This window comes from Delphinus delphis, chromosome 12 (assembly GCF_949987515.2).
Source record: "Delphinus delphis chromosome 12, mDelDel1.2, whole genome shotgun sequence".
NCBI classification, from domain to species: Eukaryota; Metazoa; Chordata; class Mammalia; order Artiodactyla; family Delphinidae; genus Delphinus; species Delphinus delphis.
The window spans coordinates 43,912,501-43,938,720 of record NC_082694.2 but is presented as its reverse complement, the minus strand read 5'-3'; the positions used below and the strand labels follow the sequence as shown (position 1 = coordinate 43,938,720).

The 26,220-nt window shown below is 38.8% G+C and overlaps 1 protein-coding gene across 11 annotated transcripts in view; it reads right to left on the bottom strand.

The window, feature by feature from the left end:
- The window catches only part of CCDC88A (coiled-coil domain containing 88A), a 193,893-nt gene that overhangs the window by 126,142 nt on the left and 41,531 nt on the right, over nt 1–26,220 (bottom strand). For 9 of the 11 annotated variants that reach the window (XM_060026585.1, XM_060026586.1, XM_060026588.1 and 6 more), the window contains exons 1-2: nt 1,726–2,414; nt 1,526–1,626 (exon numbers count right to left, since the gene is read on the bottom strand). In XM_060026585.1, the coding sequence (XP_059882568.1) occupies nt 1,526–1,626; nt 1,726–1,788 (164 nt within the window). In that variant the 5' untranslated portion in view covers nt 1,789–2,414. Of the gene's footprint in view, nt 1–1,525; nt 1,627–1,725; nt 2,415–22,791; nt 22,825–26,220 lie in introns of those variants that run through there. The other 2 variants (XM_060026583.1, XM_060026582.1) reach the window with 2 other exon arrangements.

Below are 26,220 nucleotides of genomic sequence, written 5' to 3'. Positions count from 1 at the left end.
TCTGAGTATCTACTGTAATGGCTACCCTTCCTGTCATTTGTGTTCCCTAAAATAGAAGTCAGTTTAATTATTCTACCATTTTGCTTGGGAAATAGTGGGATATTTCAAAGATTAAAGATAGTTCCATGGGAGAGCAGCCCAAAATATATTTATTATTCCTGGAAATAATTAATGTCTACATTCCCTTTTCCTTCTTTAAGAAAAAAAATATACATACACATTCAGATAACATATATTTCTTTGGGTGCCTACACAAAACACTTCTGGAAAACATGTAGTAGTATAATACTTCCCTGTAGGATCAACACATACATGAAAAACAGCACAAAAATCTCTTTGAGCATATAAACTATGAGTCTCTTTGAGTACACAGACTGTTAAGTTTACCAGTGGAACAGTTATTTATGGATTTGACTTATACCTTCTTTTAAGTAGAAAAATCTAAAAAGAAAACTAATACCAAAAAAAATACTGAACTGATCATTTACATGTTAGGTTATTAGTCTATTAACAGTAGATTTATTCTCTGGTAACAATTATTTATTAATAATGTACTAAATTCCCAAACATATAAAACATAAGAATGTCTTAAAATTGAAAGTTCCAAACTACTCTTGTAATCAGTTTGTATTCAAGACAAATAAGGCTAAACACACATTATTTTAAGCACAACTGTAATATTCACTACACTGATGTGCTGAGAATGCACATATACTACAATAACTATGATAAAAATGGAGCTTTGATTTCACTGATCCAGCTACCAATGATTTCGATATTCAATTGCCACCTCAAAATCACTTTCCTACTTAATTTAAACCCAATATCATGAACATAAAAGACAAAGATTTGCCTACTAAATCATTAGCCAGTTGTCACCAAGATTTCAACCACCTGCATTTCAAAACTAGCTCTAAGAATACCTTAAAATGATTCCCCAAATATTAATCTACTAATTCACACAATAAATCACCTAATCAGACTTTAGTTATTATATGCATTTAAAGTACTTCCTACAGCAACAGTCCTCACCAATCAGAACTGTTGTTTGAAATTCTTTCCTCTGAAATCTGTTATTACTTCACCAGTTTCAAATTTTGAGCCATTTATTTTTAGACACAAAGGTTAATAAGAAACATTTCTGCACCAAATGCACATAACTTCACAGTAAAGCCTTTTTCTCCCTTAGGAAACTATTGTAATTTCCCTCTTCATTTTACAAAATTATCAGAGGATACAATGTGGTTTGGATTTCAGCATTGAAGAAAATAAGTGACAATACATGATTTGCAGAATGAAAAATTAAAGTTTCACAATTTTAACACGTATAATTACTGGCTTGTGATAAATGGGCTGATAAATGTAAGATTATCACTCCTTTCAAGGTCCAATTCTTAAACCACCTGAATTTTTCTCGCCAAAAAACTAAATTAGGATCTTAAAACATAAAGCCTCTAAGTTCACAGTATGCAAGTTTAAAAAAAAAAAAAAAGTTGCCTAGAAAGAAAAAAAAAAGAACACTTACATTTGGAGCATGACTTGGTTCAAGAACACCCCATCCACCAAAGCCACATATTCATCCAGGTTGGTCCCATTTCCTGCAGCCAGAGGTCCAAACGTTTTAACCTAGAACAGAATGATGATCATCACGACACGAACGCCCACCTCCATCTCTGCAGCCACAAATAATGCAGCAAAATATACAATAAATAACACCCCACTTACCCAAGTGACCAAGGGGCTGGTCATGAACTGCTCCAGAAGGGGAGTAAAAATCTCGTTCTCCATTTTACAGAGAATGTACTTGAAAAAAGGAACTACCACAAAAATAACCCTAGGGAATTGGTCACTAAACGTTGAAGAAGTAAGTAGAAATCAATGAAAGTCCATTTTGGCACGGGAAGAAAATCCCATCGTGGAGGGGAGAAAAACTCTCCCTCCTCAAAAAACACCCCAGAGGGAAACGAGCCGAAATCCCGAGAAGTGGCTTCGACAGCAGCCACGAGCAGCAGCCTGCCCTGGAAATGTCTGTACCGGGCGAGGAGGGGCAGAGAAAAGGCATCTGGAGGAGGAGGAGGAAGGGAGAAGGGGTTGGAGCAGCAAGACAAAAAGCCCGTCAAGGTTGCCCAGCTCCTGGAGGAGCCAGACCAGCGAGGCTGCCCCCAATGAATTAATCCCCCCGTGGGCTAAATGAAATCCCACGTTAGATACCACGTTAAGGGTTGCGAGCGGCCGTCAGGCTTTACCTCCGCGTTCCGCTCCACACGTTCCACCCACCAAAGTGGGCATGGAGCCGCTTTGACCCGCGGAGCCTCCCCTGCCCGCAGCCCCTCACCAACGACAGGCAGGGCTCGCCCCTTCCCACCGACCGCACACCATCCCTCCGTCGACCCCAAGCCTCGCCGCCTGCCCCCTTCCCCTCCCAGGGGGTGGGGGCTTGAATGTGTGTCCCTAACCCCCCAGTTTCCCGAGCCCCGCCAGCCTTTTCAGTGCGCCTCAGGGAAGCCCTGGCACAAAATCACCGCCGCGTTACAGCCTCCTTCTCCGCCCTCTCTGGAGGAGCCAGAGTAACGGCCTCAGAACCGCATTGCCGCATCACACCCCGCTCCCCGCCGCCCAACCAGCGCCTCCAGCCCGCCGTCAAAGGGGCGCGCTGCTCCCTCCGCGCCCATATCCTTCCGCCGACTCCCCGCCCCTCCCGCGCCGCAGCCTCTGGATTGTGGGAGAAGAAAACCGCTGCATGAGCGCGCTCCCCAGCGCGCGCGCCCCCGGGCCGGCCCCGCCGCCGCCCAGATCTTGGCGGTGGGCGAGGCGTGGACGCGCGCTCCCTGCGGCTGCTTCGGTGGCCCGCGACTCGCTCGCGCCCCGGACTATTGCCAGGGCCTGGGGGGCGGGGATAGGGAAAGGAGAGGAAGGGGTCTGTTGCTCCCTTGCTCATGCCTAATTATGGTTTACTTCCTCCCCGAGTGCCTTCTTTGATGTGTGAAGGAAAGGGAACGAAATCCCTCTCCTTTAAACATGAGGGATGCAGACAGCCTTTTTCGGACAGTTTGATTTGATCTGTTGAGCGTGCTTTCGCCAGCAAAACGGAGTAGGAAAACTCACTGCAGTAAATAGCAAAGGAGGGACTTGGGCCGCAAACTCGCTTGTTTGTTTGTTTTCCTTTTTGTCTTCCTCTCCTTTAAAAAATCCAGTCCATGAAAGCATGCATGTTCTGCAAAGTTGCAAGTGAATGTAGTAGGATTTTAAATAACCAAAGCCGTCTTTCAACTTGTTGGTGTTCCCTAACTGGAGCAAACGTGATTCAGACATTGTTGTTTGACTATTTGGTGATTGAAAAAAATCCAAACAAAATCAAGAGCTACTAAGAGGAAACATTTGGAAGTCATCCAAGTTGGGTGACAAATAAACAGATTACATATTTGTTATAAATCTCAATGCTGTGCACGACTAGAACCATCAAAGTAATTTTAACAGTTCCCCAGCAAAATCAAATGTTACTCCTCCTCATTTTGAAGGAAAATAAAAACCTTTTCCCTGGGACAGAATGACATGCAAAACAAATTTTTTTTGAGAAAGTATAGTATTATAGTTTTACAATGTGTGCTTACATTTACATCTACTTTGAGTACTTATATTTTAAATTGGCAGTAGAACTGTTTTTGTCAGACTTACTTGGTGGCACAGTGGTTAAGAATCCACCCGCCAGTGCGGGGGACACAGGTTCGAGCTCTGGTCCGGGAAGATCCCACATGCCGCAGAGCAACTAAGCCCGTGTGCCATAACTACTGAGCCTGCGCTCTAGAGCCTGTGAGCCACAACTTCTGAGCCTGCTTGTCACGACTACTGAAGCCCACACGCCTAGAGCCCATGCTCCGCAACAAGAGAAGCCACGGCAATGAGAACCCCATGCACTGCAGTGAAGAGTAACCCCCGCTCGCCACATTTAGAGATAGTCCTCATGCAGCAACAAAGACCCAAAGCAGCCAAAAATAACAAAAAAATGTTTTTATCATAGCACTGAATTAAGAACAGCACAATTTCTTAATTAGGTTAAGAGCCTGGGTTCTAGAATCTTCTGCGGGATTCAAATCCAGGCTCTGATACTTACCAGCTGTGTGAGCCTAGGCAAGTCTGTCAACCTCTCTGCACTTCACTTTCTTCATGTGTAAAGCAGAGTTAAATTAATAGAGTTAAATTAAATGGCAACCTATAGTAAGTGCTTTATAAATGTTATCGGTGTTGTTTTCATCATTATTCCCCTCAAATTAAGAATCTTGAGGAAAAAACTTGAAATGTAACCTCTCTTACTTTGGTTGCAGCAGAAGGACTCTTGCTTTGGAGAACAGAGAAATCATCTTAATTAAAATTAGGATGCATTCATGTGGCACTTTGCTAGGTGGGTGGTATACAGAGTAGAATCTTGTATTGCCCTGGCCAGTACACAAGCCTTGGGTCATCTTGGTTGCTAGCAATTTTTTCCTTCTGCTCTTGATGGCTCTTTCTTAATCACAATTCTTTATTTGGAAACATGGACAAAGAGTGAACAGGCACCAAGAAGGAAGCATTGCTTTCAGGAACAGCCCAATGCCTGACATGTCCACTTTTCTTTGTAATCCCTCAGAAGCTTCGCTAAACAACATGGACGTGTTCATTGCCTATAACGTGATTTATCTTAAGACAGACCAACCTGCTTCATTCATAAATGAAAAACCCATAAAGTTTAACACCAACTATAAGTTAAGGGCATTTTGGACAGTAATGGCTGAGGGGTTAGCACAGGAGTTGTATAAAATACATTGTTTATCCTCTTTACATTTAGTAGCTAGACCTCACAGAAATCTGGATTCCCCTTTAGAACCAGATGGCCCCAGATGCTTCCTGGTCTATCTTTAGGTTTTACATGTGCACGCGCACGCGCGCACACACACACACACACACACACACACACACACATACTCAACAAAGAAACATGAGGAGTTAATTGTAAAAACAGGAAGCTTTAGACCAGACTGAGGTCTGGAGTAACTTATTTGAAAAACTACCAATTCACAATTCTCTAGTTTAATAGCAGCCTTAGAAATGCTTCATAATATCTCAAGAGTACAATCAGGAAACTTCTCTGTCTGGCAAAAGAGGATTGTACATTATGCACAATTTAATGGTCTTTGAATTGCAACATCCTGTAAGATTAAATCCAAAAGTTTCTTCCTATCCTCCTTTCACTTAGGAAGAGATTTCTCAAGATTTCTTCAAGGTACTTTTGTTTTGTGCTTTGTAATTATTTGTCCTGAATTCATCCCTTCTTAGAATGTTAAATTCCCCAGGAAGGGACTTTGGAAAAATCATACCCAACTGGTAAGGGTCTAAATTATTACCTCTACTCTCTTCTATTCAGAAATTAAATGGTTGAAATGGACCATGATCCCACTTAGGAATCACTAGAGAAAAATTCTCTCTGTGTATTATAATTGAGGCTTCCCCTGCAGGTTACACATACATAACACTACCCATATACCAAAAGCACCCATGTTTACCTCCATCTTGATTTACACTATAGGAAGTGGTAAACTCACCCTGAACCAGGCTCCTTGGTGACAAATATTTGCAAAGCTAATCACATCCATAAGCTAGTATAATAAAAATAACATAAATACAGCCGCAGAATGGCACTGTTGTTTATAATAGCCAAAAATAGAAACAACCTAAATGTTCATCAACTGATAATTTAATAAATTAAATGTGGTGTATCTATACAATGGAATATTATTTGGCAATAAAAAAATGAAGTGCTGACACATGCTACAACATGGATGAACCTTGAAAAACATGCTAAGTTAAAGAAGCCTATCACAAAGGACCACATATTGTATGATTCCATTTATATGAAATGTCCAGAAGAAACAAACCTATAGAGACAGAAAGTAAATTAGTTTTAGTCTAGGTCTGGGGAGGTTGGGAGGAAATGAGATCCATGGTTTAGGGGTGTGGGTTTCTTTTTCTTTTCCATTTTATTTCTTTTGGGTTTCTTTTTGAGAAAATGAAAATATTCTAAATTTGATTGTGGTGATGGATGCACAATTCTGTGAATGTACTAAAAATCATTGAACTGGGCATCGAAAATGGCTGAATTGTCAATTATTTTTCAAAAAAAGAATGGCATCTTTGCTTTATGAATATTTACAAAGAAATGCTGCACCATCAAGAAATCCAATCTCTCACAGACTTTTTTCTTTCTACAAATTTATTTATTTTACTTATTCACTCTTGGCTGCGTTGGGTCTTCATTGCTGCATGCAGGCTTTCTCTAGTTGCAGTGAGTGGGGGCCACTCTTCATTGCGGTGCACCTGTTTCTCATTGAGGTGCACGTGCTTCTCAATGAGGTGGCTTCTCTTGTTGAGGAGCAGGGCTCTAGGCGTGCCGGCTTCAGTAGTTGTGGCACGTGGGCTCAGTAGTTGTGGCTCACGGGCTCTAGAGCGCAGGCTTAGTTGCTCCGCGGCATGTGGGATCTTCCCGAACCAGGGATTGAACCTGTGTCCCCTGCATTGGCAGGTGGACTCTTAACTGCTGCGCCACCGGGGAAGTCCCTCTTGTAGACTTTTCAAAAGGGTCTCTTCCGGGAACTGTTCTAGTTAACTAATGACCTAGAGGAAGCATTAGCTGGAGATTACCACTTGCCAGTGAATTTGAAGAACCAGAAAGACACTGAGGTCATAAAATACATGGCTTTAAAGACAGATTTTCCCAAGTCCATACGATTTTTTTCTCAGGGAAAAGCACAGAGGAATACATAAATATCATGTAATCTTTTGTTTCTCAGACAGCATATGATGATATGTCTTCAATACCCAAAATGTTTTTCATTTGTTATTATTTTTATGGAAATCTTGCAGAAAGGTGTCATAATTGTCTAAGCTTTATTGAACAGAAATTGATGTTTTATTAAAGAAATATGTCATTACAACGGATATAAAAGATTGTCTTATGCTTTTAACATAATGATATATTCAGAGGCTCTTGAGAAGTGTAAGGGTGTTTGACCTATACTCACAGGTCCACTATGTTTTGAGTTTTTACTTTATTTTGAATAGTTTTCTTATCTTCTCTCCTGGCTCTTGGTTTTTGTTGCTGAAAATACCTCTATCAAGAGTCCCCGGGCTTCCCTGGTGGCGCAGTGGTTGAGAGTCCGCCTACCGATGCAGGGGACACGGGTTCGTGCCCCGGTCTGGGAAGATCCCACATGCCGTGGAGCGGCTGGGCCCATGAGCCATGGCCGCTGAGCCTGCACGGCTGGAGCCTGTTGCTCTGCAACGGGAGAGGCCACAACAGTACCGCAAAAAAAAAAAAAAAAAGGGTCCCCATTCAGGTATTCCCTGGTGGCGCAGTGGTTAAGAATCCGCCTGCCAATGCAGGAGACACAGGTTCGAGCCCTGGTCCGGGAAGATCCCACATGCTGCGGGGCAACTAAGCCCGTGCGCCACAACTACTGAAGCCTGCGCTCTAGAGCCCGCGAGCCACAACTACTGAGCCCGTGTGTCACAACTACTGAAACCCACGCACCTAGAGTCCGTGCTCCACAACAAGAGAAGCCACCGCAATGAGCACCACAACGATGAGTAGCCCCTGCTCACCGCAACTAGAGAAAGCCCATGTGCAGTAACGAAGACCCAACGCAGCCAAAAATTAATACATAAATAAATAAATAGAGTTCCCATTCAAATCTGCTGTTTCTGATTTTCTATGTGCAGGAAATTCACAGATTGTTAAAACAGTCTGAAAGAATTAATGATTTTTGAGTGAGGACCTGATGGGCTCTCCTACGAGTAAAGTTCATGAATTTGTGATGTGCCTAAAAGTGTCTCTTGATGTAATGTTTTGGCTGTGGTATGACATAAAAATATCTTGTAAGTTAATGGTCACTTATCAGGTATTTCCAGGGTATGACTGTTGTATCATGTGTTCAGTTCCTTGTATTTGTATGGTTCTTATGCTGCTGATGGAAAGATACTAAACAAATGGAAGCTTGATAAATAGAGGAGAAATAAAAACATGTATAGAAAAGGACAAATATTATAAAATGGACTTTTAAAAGGTGGAAAAGAATCACTCTTCTATTCTGATTGTAAGCCTCTATGATCTACTCACATCCTAGAGACCTTCATTAGCAATACCTATTTAAAACAGAACTTAGTCTATGTCAGAACAAATGATGGAGCATTAATAAAATAGACAAAAATTCCATGTGGCAGGCACTACCCTCACAGTGAAGGAATACAACAGAAATATAACTGATAAATTATATACCATGACACAAAAGCTTAAGACCTTCTAATAAAAGAAACACAAACTGGCTATTCTTGGGTATAATAATACCATTTTTAGGACATCATCTGACTTTGTCACACAGCAGTCCCTTTTGGGTAAACCAACAAGTAAGTTTCCACATAAGGTACCACTGGTGCTCTTAGGCTACTGAAAATAAAAGAGGGTTAAAACAAACACTTCTAATAATAGAAAAAAATGTAGATCTGCTTTCATATCATTAAATACAAATTACAAATGATGAACATTACAAATGAGGAAATATGAAGGCATTTTATTTCCTTTTGTCGAATGGCAGTAGGAAGATGTATAAAAAATGCATATACAAATATGAGATTATCTATTTGATATTCTGCTATTTAAAGTTAAAATTCATGCAAAACTTTAAAAAATTTTTAATGTGAATGTTTTTATTTCCTAGTTTTCAATCAATATATGCCAGTTGAATATTTTCTTAAAATAGTAGCTTGAGAAGGGTTCTCAGACTTAATTTTATGCCGTGAATTTTGTAATCTAAAGATCTGTCTTTTGTTTCTCAAACTAAAATAGCAATATGAAATATTCAGTTACATGAAGCTAAACATATTCCATATTTTAAAAATTACCTTATTTTCTCATTATAAAAATAATACTTATTGTCATATTTGGAAAAATCAACAACACAAAAAGAAGAAACAAAAAAAATCAAGCCTATAATTCTACCACTCAGAAGTTAATACATTGCCACGTGTATTTCATATTATTTTAAAAAACTGTACCACTCTCAAAACACTACTAGGAAATATAACAATGATGAAAGTTTGAACATGTGCCCCCATTTAAATTATTCAATAAATGGAATTCAAACGAATTTTTAATAATAATAGTCATCATATGTTAAGTGTATAGAACTACCAGGTTACCAATTTTTAAAACATCAAACCCCAAATTTCCATAACCATATTTAAAACTTGGCTAATAGATCTTGCAAAAGAATGAAAATGTATTCTCTGAATTTAAAGTAAAACTGAGGTTATGAGTTCTATATTTGTCAGTGCATTCTCCCTTCCTTCATTAATCAACATTGATTGAGCTACTGTATGTGTGAGAGAGCATATGGGGTATACAAAATGCAGAGAAGTATCCAAATGAGGCCAAAATAAATAAAATGACAAATACATCTTTCAATCAATTAGTTCAAAGGTCAGCGAAGCTTTCTGTAAAAAGCCAGATAGTAAATATTTTAGGCTTTGTGAGCCATAAGGTCTCTGTTGCAAGTGTTCACCTCCGCCATGGTAGTCTAAGGCAGCCATAGACTATGCGTAAAGAGGTAGGTGTTGCTGCATGGTAAAACTTTACCTGCAAAAAATAAAGGTTTGGTTTGTTAGGCCACAGTTTGTCACCTCTAAACTAGCAGTCACTGCATTTAGACTGGATGCAAGCAAAGCAAAAAACAGGATTGAATTTTTTCCAGTCAATTCATTAACTTTATAAATAACCAACTATATTCACATATATTCTGGAAGTGCAGAAGAGTTTGTCTACAAGTTTCTTGGAAACTGAATTCTATTTTTCTAGTGCATCCGATATAGTTCAAATGGCTTTGCATCTCTTATCGTGTTACCACTGGAAACTTTTCCCCAGATATAAAACTATTCTCTTGAGTACCAGCAGGAAAGAGGCGGCACCCTTGAAGTGTTTAAGAAAGGAGAATTTAATGAAGGGATGAATGAGGGAGGTGTGGGGAGTTAAGTGAACCAACAGAGGGTGGCAAAGTACCCAAGGAGGAGCAACAGAGGAGAGGGCTTCTACCTCTAGGTCTGAAGGGGCAAGAGGAGGAAACTGTGTTTCTGGAACCCTGGAAGACCATCCTCTTGGAATAGGAACCACTGGACAGGAGCTGTGTCCATAGAGAATGGAGCTACTGCCATCATCATGCTGCAGAAGAAAAAATTAGGAAAGAATATCCCAACCTCTCTGTCTTTCTCACTTACATTGCCGGCCAGTGCTCCCCAATGCTGAACCCCATGAGAAGCAGAGAGCAAGAGAACCCAGGTGATGAGACTCTCCGGCACAGAGCTGCATGCGGAAAGCATGGATAACACCTAGAACCATGTCTATATGTTCTCCGATAGTCATACAAGTTGGCAATTCTTATCAAATTAACAGAAGCTTGAATCTTTGGTGAAATGCCATGATGAAACAGAGGGAGTAGATAAATACGTTAAGAATGAAATGCCATAAAATTTGTGGCATGTAATTTGATATATAAGATCTGTTAATGCAAAGTGTAAACCAAATCTATTTTTTTAAACTAAGTATATAGTATCAGTGTCCTGCAGTGCCTTGCACATAGTATGTGCTGTATATTAGTTGAGTGAATAAATACGTTAAGATAATTAAATTTTCATAACTTTCATTTAAAGAACTTGATTTTTACATAGAAGGAAATGTAATTTAGTAAGAGACATTGTTTTAAAAGAAAACAACAAAATTAGTTTAATGTGAATATGGGGCACTGGTGATTCTCTTATCTGTGCCCCTCACTCACAGTAAAAACTGGAAGTACTACACATAAACCAACTTCACTAAAACCCATTCATTCAACATTTAGAATGAATCCTCATTTGAAATCATTTAGTCATCATTTTTTAAAAATAGGTCTTCATTGGAGTATAATTGTTTCACAATACTGTGTTAGTTTCTGTTAATTTCATCAAAGTGAATCCGCCATATGCATACATATGTCCCCATATCCCCTCCCTCTTGAGCCTCCCTCCCATCCTCCCTATCCCACCCCTCTAGGTCATCGCAAAGACCGAGCTGATCTCCCGGCGCTATGCTGTTGCTTCACACTAGCTAACTATTGTACACTCGGTAGTGTATATATGTTGATGCTACTCTCACTTTGTCCCAGCTTCCCCCTCCCACCCGGTGTCCTCAAATCCATTCTCTATGTCTACATCTTTATTCCTGCCTTGCAACTAGGTTTATCAATACCATTTTTTTTAGATTCCATATATATGTGTTACCATACAGTATTTGTTTTTCCCTTTCTGACTTACTTCAGTCTGTATGACAGACTGTAGGTCCATCCACCTCACTACAAATAACTCAATCTCATTTCTTTTTATGGCTGAGTAATATTCCATTGTATATATGTGCCACATCTTCTTTATCCATTCAACTGTCGATGGCCCTTATTAAAAAATCTAGAAACAATAAATGCTGGAAAGTGTGTGGTGAAAAGGGAACACTCCTGCACTGTTGGTGGGAATGTAAATTGATACAGCCACTACGGAAAACAGCATGGAGATTCATCAAAACACTAAAAATAGAACTACCATATGACCCAGCAATCCCACTACTGGGCATTTGCCCTCAGGAAACCATGATTCAAAAAGAGACATGTACCACAATGTTCATTGCAGTACTATTTACAATAGCCAGGACATGGAACCAACCTAAATGTCCATCATTTTGTTTAATAAAAGCAAAATGGATAAGAAATCAGAGTTATGCCCTTTACTTATATTTGACAAAGTTCAATTAGCCTCTTCCAAAATCATTGTGAAATCGACATGGTAATGACTGAAATAATGTTAGTAGGTAATATCAACTAGATCTCCTATATTTCATTAATCATGTGGAGAATTTGACTATAAATTAGGAAGAATTTGTTTGTATGTAATTGTTACCTTTCACAAATTCATACACATGTTCTGCAGAAATTTACTAGCATAAGTTTAAAAGACAAGTTTTCAAGTCCTGAATTGAGCATATTTTGATCCCGGAGGGCTTTCGATTTCATTCCCCTTCTTTTTAGTTTGAGACATGGCAATAATATATGAATTATATTACAGCTACAAACAATTTTTGAGTTTTGGTCATTCTGAATTAGTTACCCAGCTGTCTCCATCTCCTTTATTTTATCTTTTATTTACCATGTCCCTGTCTTACTCATACTTGAATTTTTTTAAACTAAGGTCATAAGAACAATGGCCATATTTTTCCTGTAGCTCAATGTGAAAGCACTTTTCTCTTACTCATTTTGCAAGAGCATATCAAATTACATAGAATTGGCAAAAATCAGCATGATTTTGTGAAGAGCAAATCCTGCCAAACTAATTTCTTTTCTTCTTTTTTTTAACCAACTGCAGGACCTGGCAGATGGTATAGCAATGACCACCTCTACAAAACATCATCTGTGTCTACTTACTGGTATATATATCATGTGTTTTCCAACATACTATGGTGCTCAAGTCTGAGGTAGAATCATGAAAGGAATGCTTCCTCTTCCCTCATTGCACTCCTGAATGCTGATATCAGCATAAAGGCATAAATGAGACTGGAATCGGTTACTGAGTATGCCGAGTACACACAGATTGTAGATCACCCTCGTCTCATGAGAAGCAAGAAAGCGGAATTCCACCTGGCCTAGAAATCAAGTGACCTGATGCTTCCAAGATTTCTCCAAAATGTAAATAACATAATATCCCTGTACTTCTGCACTAAAAGACCCCCACCTTGACAAATACTACAAACAAAACAAAACAACAAAACAAAAAACTGGCCACTAAGAAGCGGTGAAGAAATTAAAATTCACCAAGAAATTCCTATATATTTCAAAAATAATCTTTTAGTAACATCAGGTGCTTCCCGAACTTGTGAAAAGCACCATTCACATGCCTTAGCTGTAATATCAGTCTAAAGTTTTGCCCACCAGGTTTTGTCCACTATGAGAACTTCCTGTTCAGTTCCTTCTCTTTTGTCCACTCAGTGAATGTGCATTTTGAGTAATTATTACGAGCCAGGCACTGAGGATACAAAGATGAATAAGATGTTTCCTTATGACACATGAACCCTCAGGGACCTTACAGTCAGCTAGGAAATATAGACAAACTGATTATTCTAAAACAGTGCAATGTGTGATGGGTACTACTTGAGGAAGAAACAAGGTTAAGTTTTAGTGGAAAGTCAAGAAAATCTTCACAAAGAGGTGACCTTTTAGGCAGGCCTCAAATGAAAAGCAGATGTTCAGTGGAGAGGGAAAGTCAGGGCATTTCAGGTGGAAGAGTAACAGAAGTAACACATCAAAGTACAGAAGAGCATGGTATGTTTGGGCGTCATGAATAGCTTTCCATGGAGAAAGATCATGGTTTCCCAGGGGTGGAGAACAGTGGGAAACGAAAGCTGAGGTCGTACTGTGAAGAAACCGAAATATCATACTAAAGAACTGGTCTTTATCCTATAGGCAATAGGTTCAATTAAAGCTTAAAAAAAAAAATCAAGAGAATGGTATCAGATTTCTCTTTTAAAAAGAAAATTCTAGCAGCACTGTAGTGGGGGGATTGGAAAGAGGTGAGGCTGCAGGCAGAGGAACCAGACAGGAGTTCCTCCCACTAAAGTTTTATAGATTCAACACACACTGCTTTTGTTTTTTCCAAGTTTAACACTGACTTTCTTGAACATTGTTGACAGACAAGAGGTTATAAACACTACCACCCATCCAGCAACTTGTTCATGTTGCCCTCTATGGGCAGGAAGGTAAAGAAATTACTGTCTGGGGCATTATTTCATATTCACTTGCTGGCGGAATTTAGATTTCCCTGAAATAATGTTAGTTCTGTTTGGTGATATAAAAACACATGCCACTCCTGGGTATATATCTGAAGAAAATGAAAACACTAATTCGAAAACATGCACGCACTTTAATGTTCATTGCAGCAATATTTACAATAGCCAAGATATGGAAGCAACCTAAGTGTCCATCAACTGTTGAATGGATAAAGAGGATGTGATACACATACACACATACGCGTGCACACACAATGGAATATACTCAGCCATAAAAAAATGAATTGTTTCCATTTGCAACAACATGGATGGACCTGGAGAGTATTACACTTAGTGAAGTAAGTCAGACCAAGGAAGACAAATACTGTATGTTACCACTTATATGTGGAATCTAAAAAATAAAACAAACTAGTGAATATAACAAAAAAGAAACAGACTCACAGATATAATGAACAAACTAGTGGTTACCATGGGGAGAAGGAAGCATGAAGGAGCAAGATAGGAGTGGAGATTAAGAGGAACAAACTATGTATAAAATAAATAAGCTACAAGGATATATTGTACAGTACAGGGAATATAGCCAATATTTTATAATAACTATAAATGGAGCATAATCTTTAAAAATTGTGAATTACTGGGCTTCCCTGGTGGCGCAGTGGTTGAGAGTCCACCTGCCGATGCAGGGGACAGGGGTTCGAGCCCTGGTTCAGGAAGATCCCACATGCTGCAGAGCAACTAACCCTGTGTGCCACAACTACTGAGCCTGCGCTCTAGAGCCTGCGAGCCACAACTACTGAAGCCTGCGTGCCACAACTACTGAAGCCCGTGTGCCTAGAGCCTGTGCTCTGCAACAAGAGAAGCCACTGCAGTGAGAAGCCCGTGCACCACATTGAAGAGTAGCCCCCGCTCACCGCAACTAGAGAAAGCCCGCGCGCAGCAACGAAGACCCAGTGCAGCCAAAAATTAATTAATTAATTATTTAAAAAAAGTATTTTCTATAAAAAAAGTATTTGTATGCTACCATTGAAGTTTTGAATCATCCTCCCCACATTATTAAACACAACTACATACAAAGATTTCTCCTTCCTTGAAATTCAAGTTATTCATAAATTTCATTGCAACTGAGTGCCAGTAACTATGCTAAGAGTAGAGGATACAAAAAAGAATCTCAAGACATTCATAATGTAATAGAAATAAAATTAAAATATCATTAATGTGGTGATCTAAATGCATAAATAAGATGAATATGTGTTATGCAAAATGCTCTATGATAAATACAGGTAATTCATATCTGTGTCTTGAATACTTATTATACATCTTAATATATTCAGTATTAATCACACTAACAAAAACTGAGGAATCTCCATACTTTTTTCCACAGTGGCTGCACCAATTTACATTCGCACCAACAGTGCACAAGGGGTCCCTTTTCTCCACAGCCCCACTAACACTTGTTATAGCTTGTCTTTTTAATAATAGGCATCCTAACAGGTGTGAAGTGATACATCATTGTGGCTTTGATTTGCATTTCCCTGGTAATTAGTCATGTTGAGCATTCTTTCATGTACCTGTTGACCATTTGTGTGTCTTCTCTGGAAAAATTTCTATTCAATCCTCTGCCAATATTTTAATCAGATTGCTTTTTTTTTTTTTTGATGTTGAGTTGTATGAGTTCTTTATATAGTTTAGCTATTAACTCCTTATCAGATATAGGTTTGCAAATGTTTTCTCCTATTCCAGAGGCTGCCTTTTCATTTTGCTGTGCGGAAGTTTTTTAGTTTAATGTAATCTCACTTCTTTATTTTTGCTTTTGTTGCTTTTGCTTTTAGTGTCATAACCAAAAAATAATTGCCAAGACGAAAGTCAAGGAGATTCTCCCCTATGTTTTCTCCTCGTAGTTTTATAGTTTTGGGTCTTACATTTAAATCTTTAATCAATTTCAAGTTGATTTTTGCGAGTAGTGTAAGATAGAGGTCTAATTTCATTTGTTTCTTATGACTATCCAGTTTTCCCAACACCATTTATTGAAGAGATTATCCTTTCCCCATTGAATAGTCTTGCCTCCTTTATCAAATATTAGTTGACTGCATATGTGTGAATTTATTTCTGGACTCTCCATTTTGTTCCATTGGTCTATGTGTCTGTTTTTATGCCAGTACCATACTTTTTTGATTACTATAGCTTTGTAATAGGTTTAAAATTAGATATTGTGATGTCTTCAGCTTTGTTCTTTTTTCTTGAGATGCTTTGGCTATTTGGGGTCTTTTGTAGTTCCATATGCATTTTAAGATTATTTTTTCTATTTCTGTGAAAAATGGCAATGGAATTTTTATAGGGATTGCACTGAATCTGTAGATCACTTTGTGTAGTACGGACATTTTAGCAATATTAATTCTTCTAATCCATGGACACAGGATGCCTTCCATTTAGTTGTATCCTCTTCAGTTTCTTTCATTGATGTCTTATAGTTTTCAGTACACAGATCTTTCACCTTCTTGGTTAAATTTATTCCTAAATATTTTATTGTTTTGATGTTATCATAAATGGGATTGTTTTCTTAATTTCTGTTTCAGATAGTCTTTTTTAGTGCATAAAACAACTAAATTTTATGTTTATTTTGTATCCTACAGCTTTACTGAATTTGCTTGTTAGTTCTGAAGGGTTTTTGGTGGAGTCTTTAGGGTTTTCAAATGGAGACAATTTCATTTCTTCCTTTCTGGTTTGGATGCTTTTTATTTGTTTTTCTTGCCTAATTGCTCTGGCTAGGACTTCCAGTACTATGCTGAATAAAAGTGATGAGAGTGGGCACCCCTGTCTTCCTGAAAGATCTTTCAACATTTCACCATTGAGTATGATGTTAGCTATGGTCTCTCATACATGGCCTTTATTATACTGAGGGTGTTCCTTCTATACCTCATTTGTTGAGAGTTTTATCACTAATGGATGTTGAATTTTGTGAAATGCATTTTCTGCATTTATTGAGATGATCATATGATTTTAAAAATATTTTATTCTATTAATGTGGTGAATCATACCCATTATTTGCATAAACTAAAACATCCTTGCAGCCCAGGGGTAAATCCCACTTGATAATGGTGTATATGAGTCTTTTATTTCTTTATTGTGGTAAAATATAAATAACATAAAATTTACCACTTTAACCATTTTTAAGTGTTCAGTTCAGTGGCATTAAGCATATTCACGTTGTCATACAATCATTACCATCATCTATCTCCAGAACTTTTTCATCATCCCAAACTGAAACTCTGTACTCATTATATAATAACTCTCCATTCCCTCATCCCCCCGGCCATGGGTAACCACTATTCTACTTTCTGTCTCTGTGAAGTTGACTAATCCAGGTACTTCATATAAATGGAATCATACATTTGTCCTTTTGTTCTCACTTGCTTCACTGAGCATAATGTCTTTGAAGTTTATCCATGTTGTAGTATCTATCAGAATTACGTACCAGGAATATGAAAATCCAGCTTCCTTTTCTCAATCTGGGACAAAGCCTAAGATATAAAGAATATCCCAGAGTTCCCCTGAGGCATCAGGCTGAAGCTACCCTCAGCAGGACTTTGCCTGAAGCCACACCTTTGCTTGGCTTCTTCCTCTTCCTTATCCTGATTCTCACACTCCCATATTGTTTTTTCCAGGGAGCACTTTCTCAATAAATCTCTTGCACTAGAATCCTCATCTCAGGGCTTCCTTCTGGGAAACCCAACCTAAGATATCAAGAAACAACTTGTATCCAGAATATTAAAAAAAAAAAAAAACTCCTTCAAAAAATAAGGAAATGTAGGCTATCTAATAGGAAAAGGGGCAAAAGACTTGAACAGCTATTCCATAAAAGAGCATATACAAATTATCAATAAACATATGGAAAGGTAACTTACTTCATTAGTCATCAGGGACATGTAAAATGAAATCCCAGTGGTATACCACTACACAGCCACCTGAAAGGCTGAAATGAAACTACCAAGTGTTGGTGAGGATGTGGAACAAACAGAGTTCTCATATTGCTGGTGGGAGTAAAAACTGGTATTTTGGAAAACTGTTTGGTAGCATATACTTAACCCTAATGTGTACATCCTATAAAACAGTAATTCCACTCCTAAGTAAATATCCAACAGAAATGTATGTCTGTGTATAACAAAGACATGTGCTGGGCTGTTCATGCAGCACTATTTGTAATAGTCCCAAACTGGGAACTACCCAAATGCCCATCAAGAGTAAAATGTATAAATAAATAAATAGAATACCATATAAGCATGGTATACACAGAACAATATAGCTGATTCTCACAATATAATGTTGAGTGAAGAGAGGTAGACACAACTGAGTGCATATTGTATAATTCCATTGATTTATTCCATAGGTGAAACTAATCTTTACTCTTAGAACTAGGGTAGTGGTTAGTTACCTTGGGGGTGGGGTAGGGATGGACAGTAGCAGGAAGTAAGCACGGGGCGGTTTTGGGGTACTAACAAAGTTTTGTTTCTTGACCTGTATACTGGTTACTCTTGTGTGTTCAGTTTGTGAAAAATCACTGAGCTGTGTGTATTTCTATTAAAAGTTTTTTTAATACTTTTTTATAATCAAAATAACTCCTGCTAGAATAACTGAATAAATTATTGGACAGCAACACAAAGGCATATTATACAGTTGTATAAAAGCTTGAGGAAGATCTCTATGAACGAGTATGGACTGATTTCAGGATACATTTTTAAGTGTAAAAAGCAAAGTGCAAAAGAGTATTTATCTTTATGTAAGAAAAAAGGGAAAATAAAATAGATCTGTGTCTGCTTATTTGTAGAAGAAAAAAGAGGAGGAGGAGGAAGAGGAGAGGAGGGGGAGGGGAAGGGGGAGGAGGGGGAGAGGAGGAGGAGGGCAAAGGAGGGGGGGAGGGAAGGAGGAGGAGGAGGAAGAGGAGAAGGGAAAGAAAAGAAAAGGAAGAGAAGGCGAGGATAGAGGGGAAGGGAAGGGAGGGCACGGGAGGGGAGGGTCAGGGAGGAAGAATAAACCAGAAACTAATGATATCGTCACCTACAAGGGGTGAATGGCAGCAAAGTGGAAAAAATGGAGAAGTGGGATCAGGGTAGAAGGATTGAAAGGGTACTGATACTTTTGGGAGTAAACTTTTTTGTATAGTTCTGACTTTTAGAACAATGTCAGTGTTTCACAGACTCAAAAAATAAGTAATTTAATTCAACCAGTTTGCAAGAGGCACCCCAAATGGAATACAAATAGTAACAAATGAACCTAAGTACTATATTATCAATACAAATGAACAACATAATCACACTGAAGGAGTTAGGAAAGACAAAAACTAACCCAGGTAACTTTGAACAACAGTATTTGGACTATACAGTTCTTCCTTGAACAACACAGATTTGAACTGCACAGGTCCACTTGTATGGGGATGTTTTTCAATAAATACAATGGAAATTTTTTTGAGATTTGCGACAATTTGAAAAACCTCTCAGATGAACTGCATAGCCTAGAAATATTGAAAAAATTAAGAAAAAGGTATGTCGTGAATGCATAAAATATATGTAGATATACAAGTAACATATAACATATGTGTTAATCCACTGTTTATGCTATCGGTAAGGCTTTGTGGAATCTGAGGGCAGTAGTACCTCAGAAAGAGCACGGGATAATAAAATGGTTAGCAACCAAGAACCCGGGAAATACCTTCTAGGATCCTGCTCTGCTTCTCTGTTTAATTCTCATTGCTCTGCTTAGCAACTCTCTCTGCTACTCAGTTCACACATCAGGTTACTGCTGTACTACAGCTTTGAAGTTTTAAAATTTCCTTCACTCAAAACAGTAGCTCAGTCTGAATAAAAATATTATGGTCCCAGTTTCAAATTCCTGGTAGAAAGAATCTGATGATCTCAGTTTAAGTCAGATCTCTACCCATGGTCTCACCATCCGTGACCAAGAATGAAGTAGTATAACAGAGATATGGTTGTCTGGGGCTCATCTTATGGAGAAGGAAGTTAAGCTAGGTCATTGTGAGTTGAGCCAACACACCAAAAGAACTTAATACAATTGCTAAGTGGAAACAAAAAAGAGCCTTGTGTAATGCAATCCCATTTCTGTAAAACAGAACAAAACTATCTATATACAAATATATGTTTACTGCTAACACGTATGTTAGAAGAGTCTAGAAAGACTTAAGTGACCAGGAAAAATACTTTATTTCTAAAGTTTCATTTTGATATAATTTCAGATCTGCAAAAGTTGCAAAAATAGTACAAAGAACTCCTGTATGCCCTTAACTCAACTTCCCCAAATGTTAAATGTTACATAACCATATTAAAATGATCAAAACTGAGAAAATAACAATAAATACCACTAACTAATCTACAGGCCATATTCAAATTTTACCAACTGATGCACTAATGTCATACTTTTCCTGGACCAGGATGCAACGATCCAGATCACACAATGCATTTAGTTGTCTCCTTAGTCTCTTTAATCTGCGCCAGTTTCTCAATCTTCCTTTGTCTTTTGTGACATTGACACTTTTTCTCCTTGCCATTAATAAGTATCTTTTGGGGAGTTACTTTGACATTATGTAAAAATTCCCGTTTCTCCATAGTTTGGCCCACCAATTTTAGCATTTATTAATGATTCTTGCCTGAAACAATTCTTACATACTGTTTGGCAAATGGTGATTTTCTGTTTCCGTCACTTCTTCAACATTTATTACTTGGAATTCTACTGTAACGAAGAGCTTTCCCTACCCCACCAATTATTTGTTTAGTTGATTTTTTATCATACGGTCTTACGGACATTGGTTTTATTCATGGATTATATTACTATCATTTATCATTATTTTGTTGCTTAAATTGTCCCAAATTTGGCTATTTGGACGCCCTTCATATAGGTTCCTATGTTCTTCCAACATGCCCCCAGCATTTTTTGATCATTTGGCATTGCAAAATGTTCAGATTCCTCTTGTTCTCTCCCTGTTCCAGCCCTGGAGTCAGCCATTTCTCTAAGGAGCTTTGGTTTCTTTCTATTTTTTGGAAAATTATATTTATAGAACAAAATCTGGGCACTTGGTGAGATTGTTGCTACGAAGGTGTCATTGCTTCTAGGCCCTCTCATCAAACAGAGCTGGGGAATATATGTATATATACATACGTTAATATCTATATCCATCTATCTATATGTATATATACACATGCACACACTTCTATTCTTAAAAAACTTTTCCACTGATGGTGATTCACTTTTATTTTAATTTTTAAAATATTTATTTATTTATTTATGGCTGTGTTGGATCTTCATTGCTGCGCGCGGGCTTTCTCTAGTTGCGGTGAGCAGGGGCCACTCTTCATTGTGGTGTGAGGGCTTCTCATTGCAGTGACTTCTCCTGTTGAAGAGCATGAGCTCTAAGTGCGTGGGCTTCAGTAGTTGTGGTTCGCGGGCTCTAGAGAGCAGGCTCAGTAGTTGTGGCACACGGGCTTAGTTGCTCCGTGGCAATGTGGGATCTTCCTGGACCAGGGCTCGAACCGGTGTCCCCTGCACTGGCAGGCAGATTCTTAACCACTGCACCGCCAGGGAAGTCCCCACCTCTATTTCTATATTTATCCAAAACCATTAGTTCATACTGCTACTTTTTTCCCAGTTTTACTGAGGTGTAACTGACAGAAAAAATTGTGTATATTTAAAGCATACAACATGAATTGATATATGTGTACATTGTGAAATGATTACCACAATTAAGTCCGTTAACACATACAGTACCTCTTGTTTGTATGTGTCGTGAGAATGCTTACTTCACAAATTTCAAGTATACAATACAGTATTATTAATTATAGTCACTATGCTGTACATTAGATCCCCAGAACTTAGGCAAGTAAAGGGAAACTGTTTTTATTATGCTCTTCATTGTGTCTGTTCTCAGATTTTTTGCCCCAACAATGTGCTGGAACTTCTCCCCTAGACTCCCGGACTCCCACAAAGGTAGTCTCATCTATGGGTGATTGCCAAAGTTGATGTTCTGTGGTAAAATGATGGTAGAAAACTCCTTTTCTGCCGTCTTTCTCCTGATATTTTTATTCCAATCCAACATCATCGAGGTCATTCTAGCATTCCTCCTTTTCTTATTTGTAATTCCTTGTTTGATGCTGCCAATGCTAATAAAATGTTAGAAATGTATTGAGTACCTCTCTCCATCAGAACAGTGCTATTTTCTTTACATACATACCTAATTTCATCTTCATGACAATCCTATGGTAGGTAATATTTTTCCTGAATTTTATAGAAGAAGAGAGTGCAATATGAAGAAATTAAGTAATATTGCTAATTATTTATTAGGTGTTAGAGTGAAGATTTAGACCCAAGGAGTCTGACTCCAGAATTCATGTTCTTGAGCGTTGTGTATATCTTATTTATAAAACCTGAGGAAGCTAGCACAATATAAACCAATCTCACCCATATATATGGATGCAATAGTCTAAGCAGAGAGATTTTAAAATTACATGTAAAATCTCAAGTAATAAAAAATAGAAGAAAATGGAAATGAATATTTATTCAATCTCAGGATGAGAGGGAACTCTGTGACCTTACAAGTGTCCAATCCCCAGCTGCATTGGTCACTTCAGGATATATACCCTCTTTTGGCTGTGACAGGAACCAGGTTAAAAAAGAATTTGTAGCTGTATTATTTTCTCAGGGATCATTCTTGGCTTGTCTGCCTTCCTCCCTGTTTGAACTCTCTTTGCACTGCCTTCTCTGTCAGATGGATCAGCTTTGAATGAGAGCTTCCTCTTCTCATTGTCCTGTCTGAATTTGGCATCCTGACCCTAGACTATTGGTCTTGGCACTACTAACCCAGTAACTCCATAGGAAACTGACCTGGTAATTATCCTCTTGGCTCCACTTACCACAGCCTCATGCCCACTTCCAGCCCAGGAACTCAGGGCTCTCCCATGCCTCTCAGGCCCCCATCTGTCTAAGACAGGAGATTGGGCAAAAAGTAATAGAAAATACACACGCAAACAAGCAAGCAAAGATGAATAGACTTGACTAAATAGTGACGTGTAAAACTTCTATTCTTCAAGACAATATACAATGCTATGATTCTATATACACATATACAATAATTGATTTTTTCTTTTCTTTTTCATTTATTTATTTTTAGCTGTGTTGGGTCTTCGTTGCTGCTTGCGGGCTTTCTCCAGTTGCGGCGAGCAGGGGCTACTCTTCGTTGCAGTGCGCGGGCTTCTTATCGCGGTGGCTTCTCTTGTTGCAGAGCATGGGCTCTAGGTGCGTGGGCTTCAGTAGTTGTGGCTCGCGGGCTCTAGAGGGCAAGCTCAGTAGTTGTGGTGCACGGGCTTAGTGGCTCCACAGCATGTGGGATCTTCCCCGACCAGGGCACGAACCCATGTCCCCTGCATTGGCACGCAGGTTCTTAACCACTGTGCCACCAGGGAAGCCCAATAATTGACTTTTTTTTTTTTTTCCTGCGGTACGCGGGCCTCTCACTGTTGTGGCCTCTCCCATTGCGGAGCACAGGCTCCGGACTTGCAGGCTCAGCGGCCATGGCTCACGGGCCCAAGCCGCTCTGCGGCATGTGGGATCTTCCCGGACTGGGGCATGAACCCGTGTCCCCTGCATCGGCAGGCGGACTGTCAACCACTGCACCACCAGGGAAGCCCCCAATAATTGACTTTTTAATTGCTTAAATTTCTTAGTACTAGTATTTGCCCAGTACTATTCTTTTTTTTTTTACAATTTTATATTTTGAAATATTTCAAACCTATAGGAAACTTTAAAGAATAGTACAGTGAAAACCCACATACCTTTTGCTTATATTCAGCAATCAATAGTTGAATTTTCCCACCAAACCTAAATATTTATTGTCTCTATCCAAAGAAATTTCTGTGCATTTTGAATCTTGTCGCATGCCTTGTTTTTCAGGGGTACCATGACTGTTCCATGTTTGGTGATTTGCTAGATGATTTATAAGACTCAAATCAGGTTATATTCATGGCTAAGGTTTATTACAGCAAAGGGTGCAGAGCAAAAGGAGCCAGTAAAAAGATATGCATTGGACAGAATCCAGAGAGATCAGATGCAGGCTTTCAAGTCCTTCCCCATCAAGGGCCATATAAAATGTGCTTTTTCTCTAGCAGAGTACATGTGCAGAATGTCTCTACTCAGGGGAGTTGATTCAAGTCTCAGGGTGCAAGGCATTAATGGAGGTCTGGTTGCATAGGCACATTCTAGTACATGACCATTCATGGCAACTGAAACTCAGGACCCTAACAATTCCTTGTGGGATCTTACTTTCCTGACCAGGGATCAAACCCAGGCCCCCGGCAGTGGAAGCAAGGAGTCCTAACCACTGGACTGCCAGGGAATTCCCTCAACAGTCATAATGTTTGTGCAAAGCAATTCTGACAAGCTGATAAAGCATGGCCCATTGTTCCAGGTGAATACACAGAATAATCAAAATTAGCATAATCTTCCAAGAACCACATGCCCAGGGGTTGGCAATGGTCAGTCATGGTCCAGGCTTCCTTGGAGATATGCAAGGAGAGGGCCACCAGACCTACTATATTAACTGCTCACACCATACCTTTGGTGTGCTGTTCCTGTCATTTGAATTTCTTTTCCCAGGAGCCTAGCTCAAATTCCACATTCTCTCTAGCACCTGCACAAGGCCCTTTCTGGAGCAGGTTCTTCCTAAACAGGGGCTCAGTGAAGGAAACTTGAGTGAAGCTTTCTCAGATCTATTCAACCCAGTGATCTCTTCCTTTCCACTGAATTTTCCATCTATTTTACTGTTAATCATATAATGCCTAGGGATATCTCTTATATTATTACATGATATTGTCATTAAAATTTTCGAGTTTATTTTTTTTCTTAACCGGATGTTAAATGATGATGGTGTCTTAGGCCAACTATATATCATATGTATATATGATATATATATATATATACTGCTGTACTTGGAACAGAGTATTGGTTGTAAAATACACTTAAATGTTTGTTGATACTGACTGATCACTGGTTCCAAAAGTACCTTTTTACAATTTAATTTGTAATTAATATATGAATAGTAAGGATTGAATTATGCAGCTTTGGCTAGTACACATGCATGAAAGGAATTTATCTTAGTACTAAGTGACATAAGAAAATTCAAGCCTTCCAGTCTTGTGAAAAAATAGTTAAAAGGAAAAATAAATGTTTAAAGAATATGTGTTATAGAGAAGAAATGCCTTAGTTGTATTAACTGTTAGAGACAGTATTTGTATATTATATGGCATTGATTAAAGACAACAGAGTATAGAACTCTAGAAATAAAAGTAACCTGATAAGTTCCTGTTGATGACCTAAAAAAATTGGTGAGGAAAATGAGACTTTCAATCTATCTAATAGGCTGGCTTTAGGTTTAGGTGAAAGAAGTCATTGCAACACTGGAGGTCTACTAAATTGGTTTAACTGCTGCAAGTAGTGACACCGGACAAGAGAGAACTGTGAATCACATCCATCTACATTGTCAAGTCCTATTGCTGGGCAGTTGCACAAGCCACCAAGAGAGCACTCGTAACTAATTAGGATGGTGCTTCTCAAACCTTAGGGTGTACCAGAAGCATGTGGAGGGCTTGTAAAACACAGATTGCTGGCCCAGCTCCCAGAACCTCTTCTGAATCAGTAGGTCTAGGGTAGGGCCAAATAATTTACATTTTAAAGAAGCTCCCAGGTGATGCTAATGCTGCAGGTCCACATACCACACTGAGTATCAAAGTACTGTATCAGTCATGTACATGCAACAATATGTATTTTCAGTAGCCTCAGTGCAGTTCTCAGCAACCAACTAGGTCCTAAGTAGCAGAGCTTAGACTTTATCATTCAACCTTTTACCTTTATTTTGGTCTTATTCATCTACATGAGGGCACTGTCTTCCATATATAAATAGTAATATGGTTTTTGCTACAATGGCACTCCTCTTCACACTATATTCAACAACCGAATTTCATGCCAGAAAGTTGCTAATCATTACATCAAAGTGCTTCTGTTAACACTTAAAGTCACAACTGATACAATTTGTTCATTTTTAATCAACACTGCTATAAATCAATCATAATGGTCAGATATCATACCACAATTTATTGTTGTCTGGAGAGTGTTCTCATAATTCGTTCTCTTTGTTCCTCTTTGAAGTTTCTTAGTGACTGAGAGAAATGGAAAAATAATGGTGTCCACATTGCATGCGGTCAGTTTTTGACCTGGCACTTTATGTCTGACAGACAGTATGTGGAGTGAACTATTATCAGCAATCTGTTCATTCTACCCTCCAGTAGGCA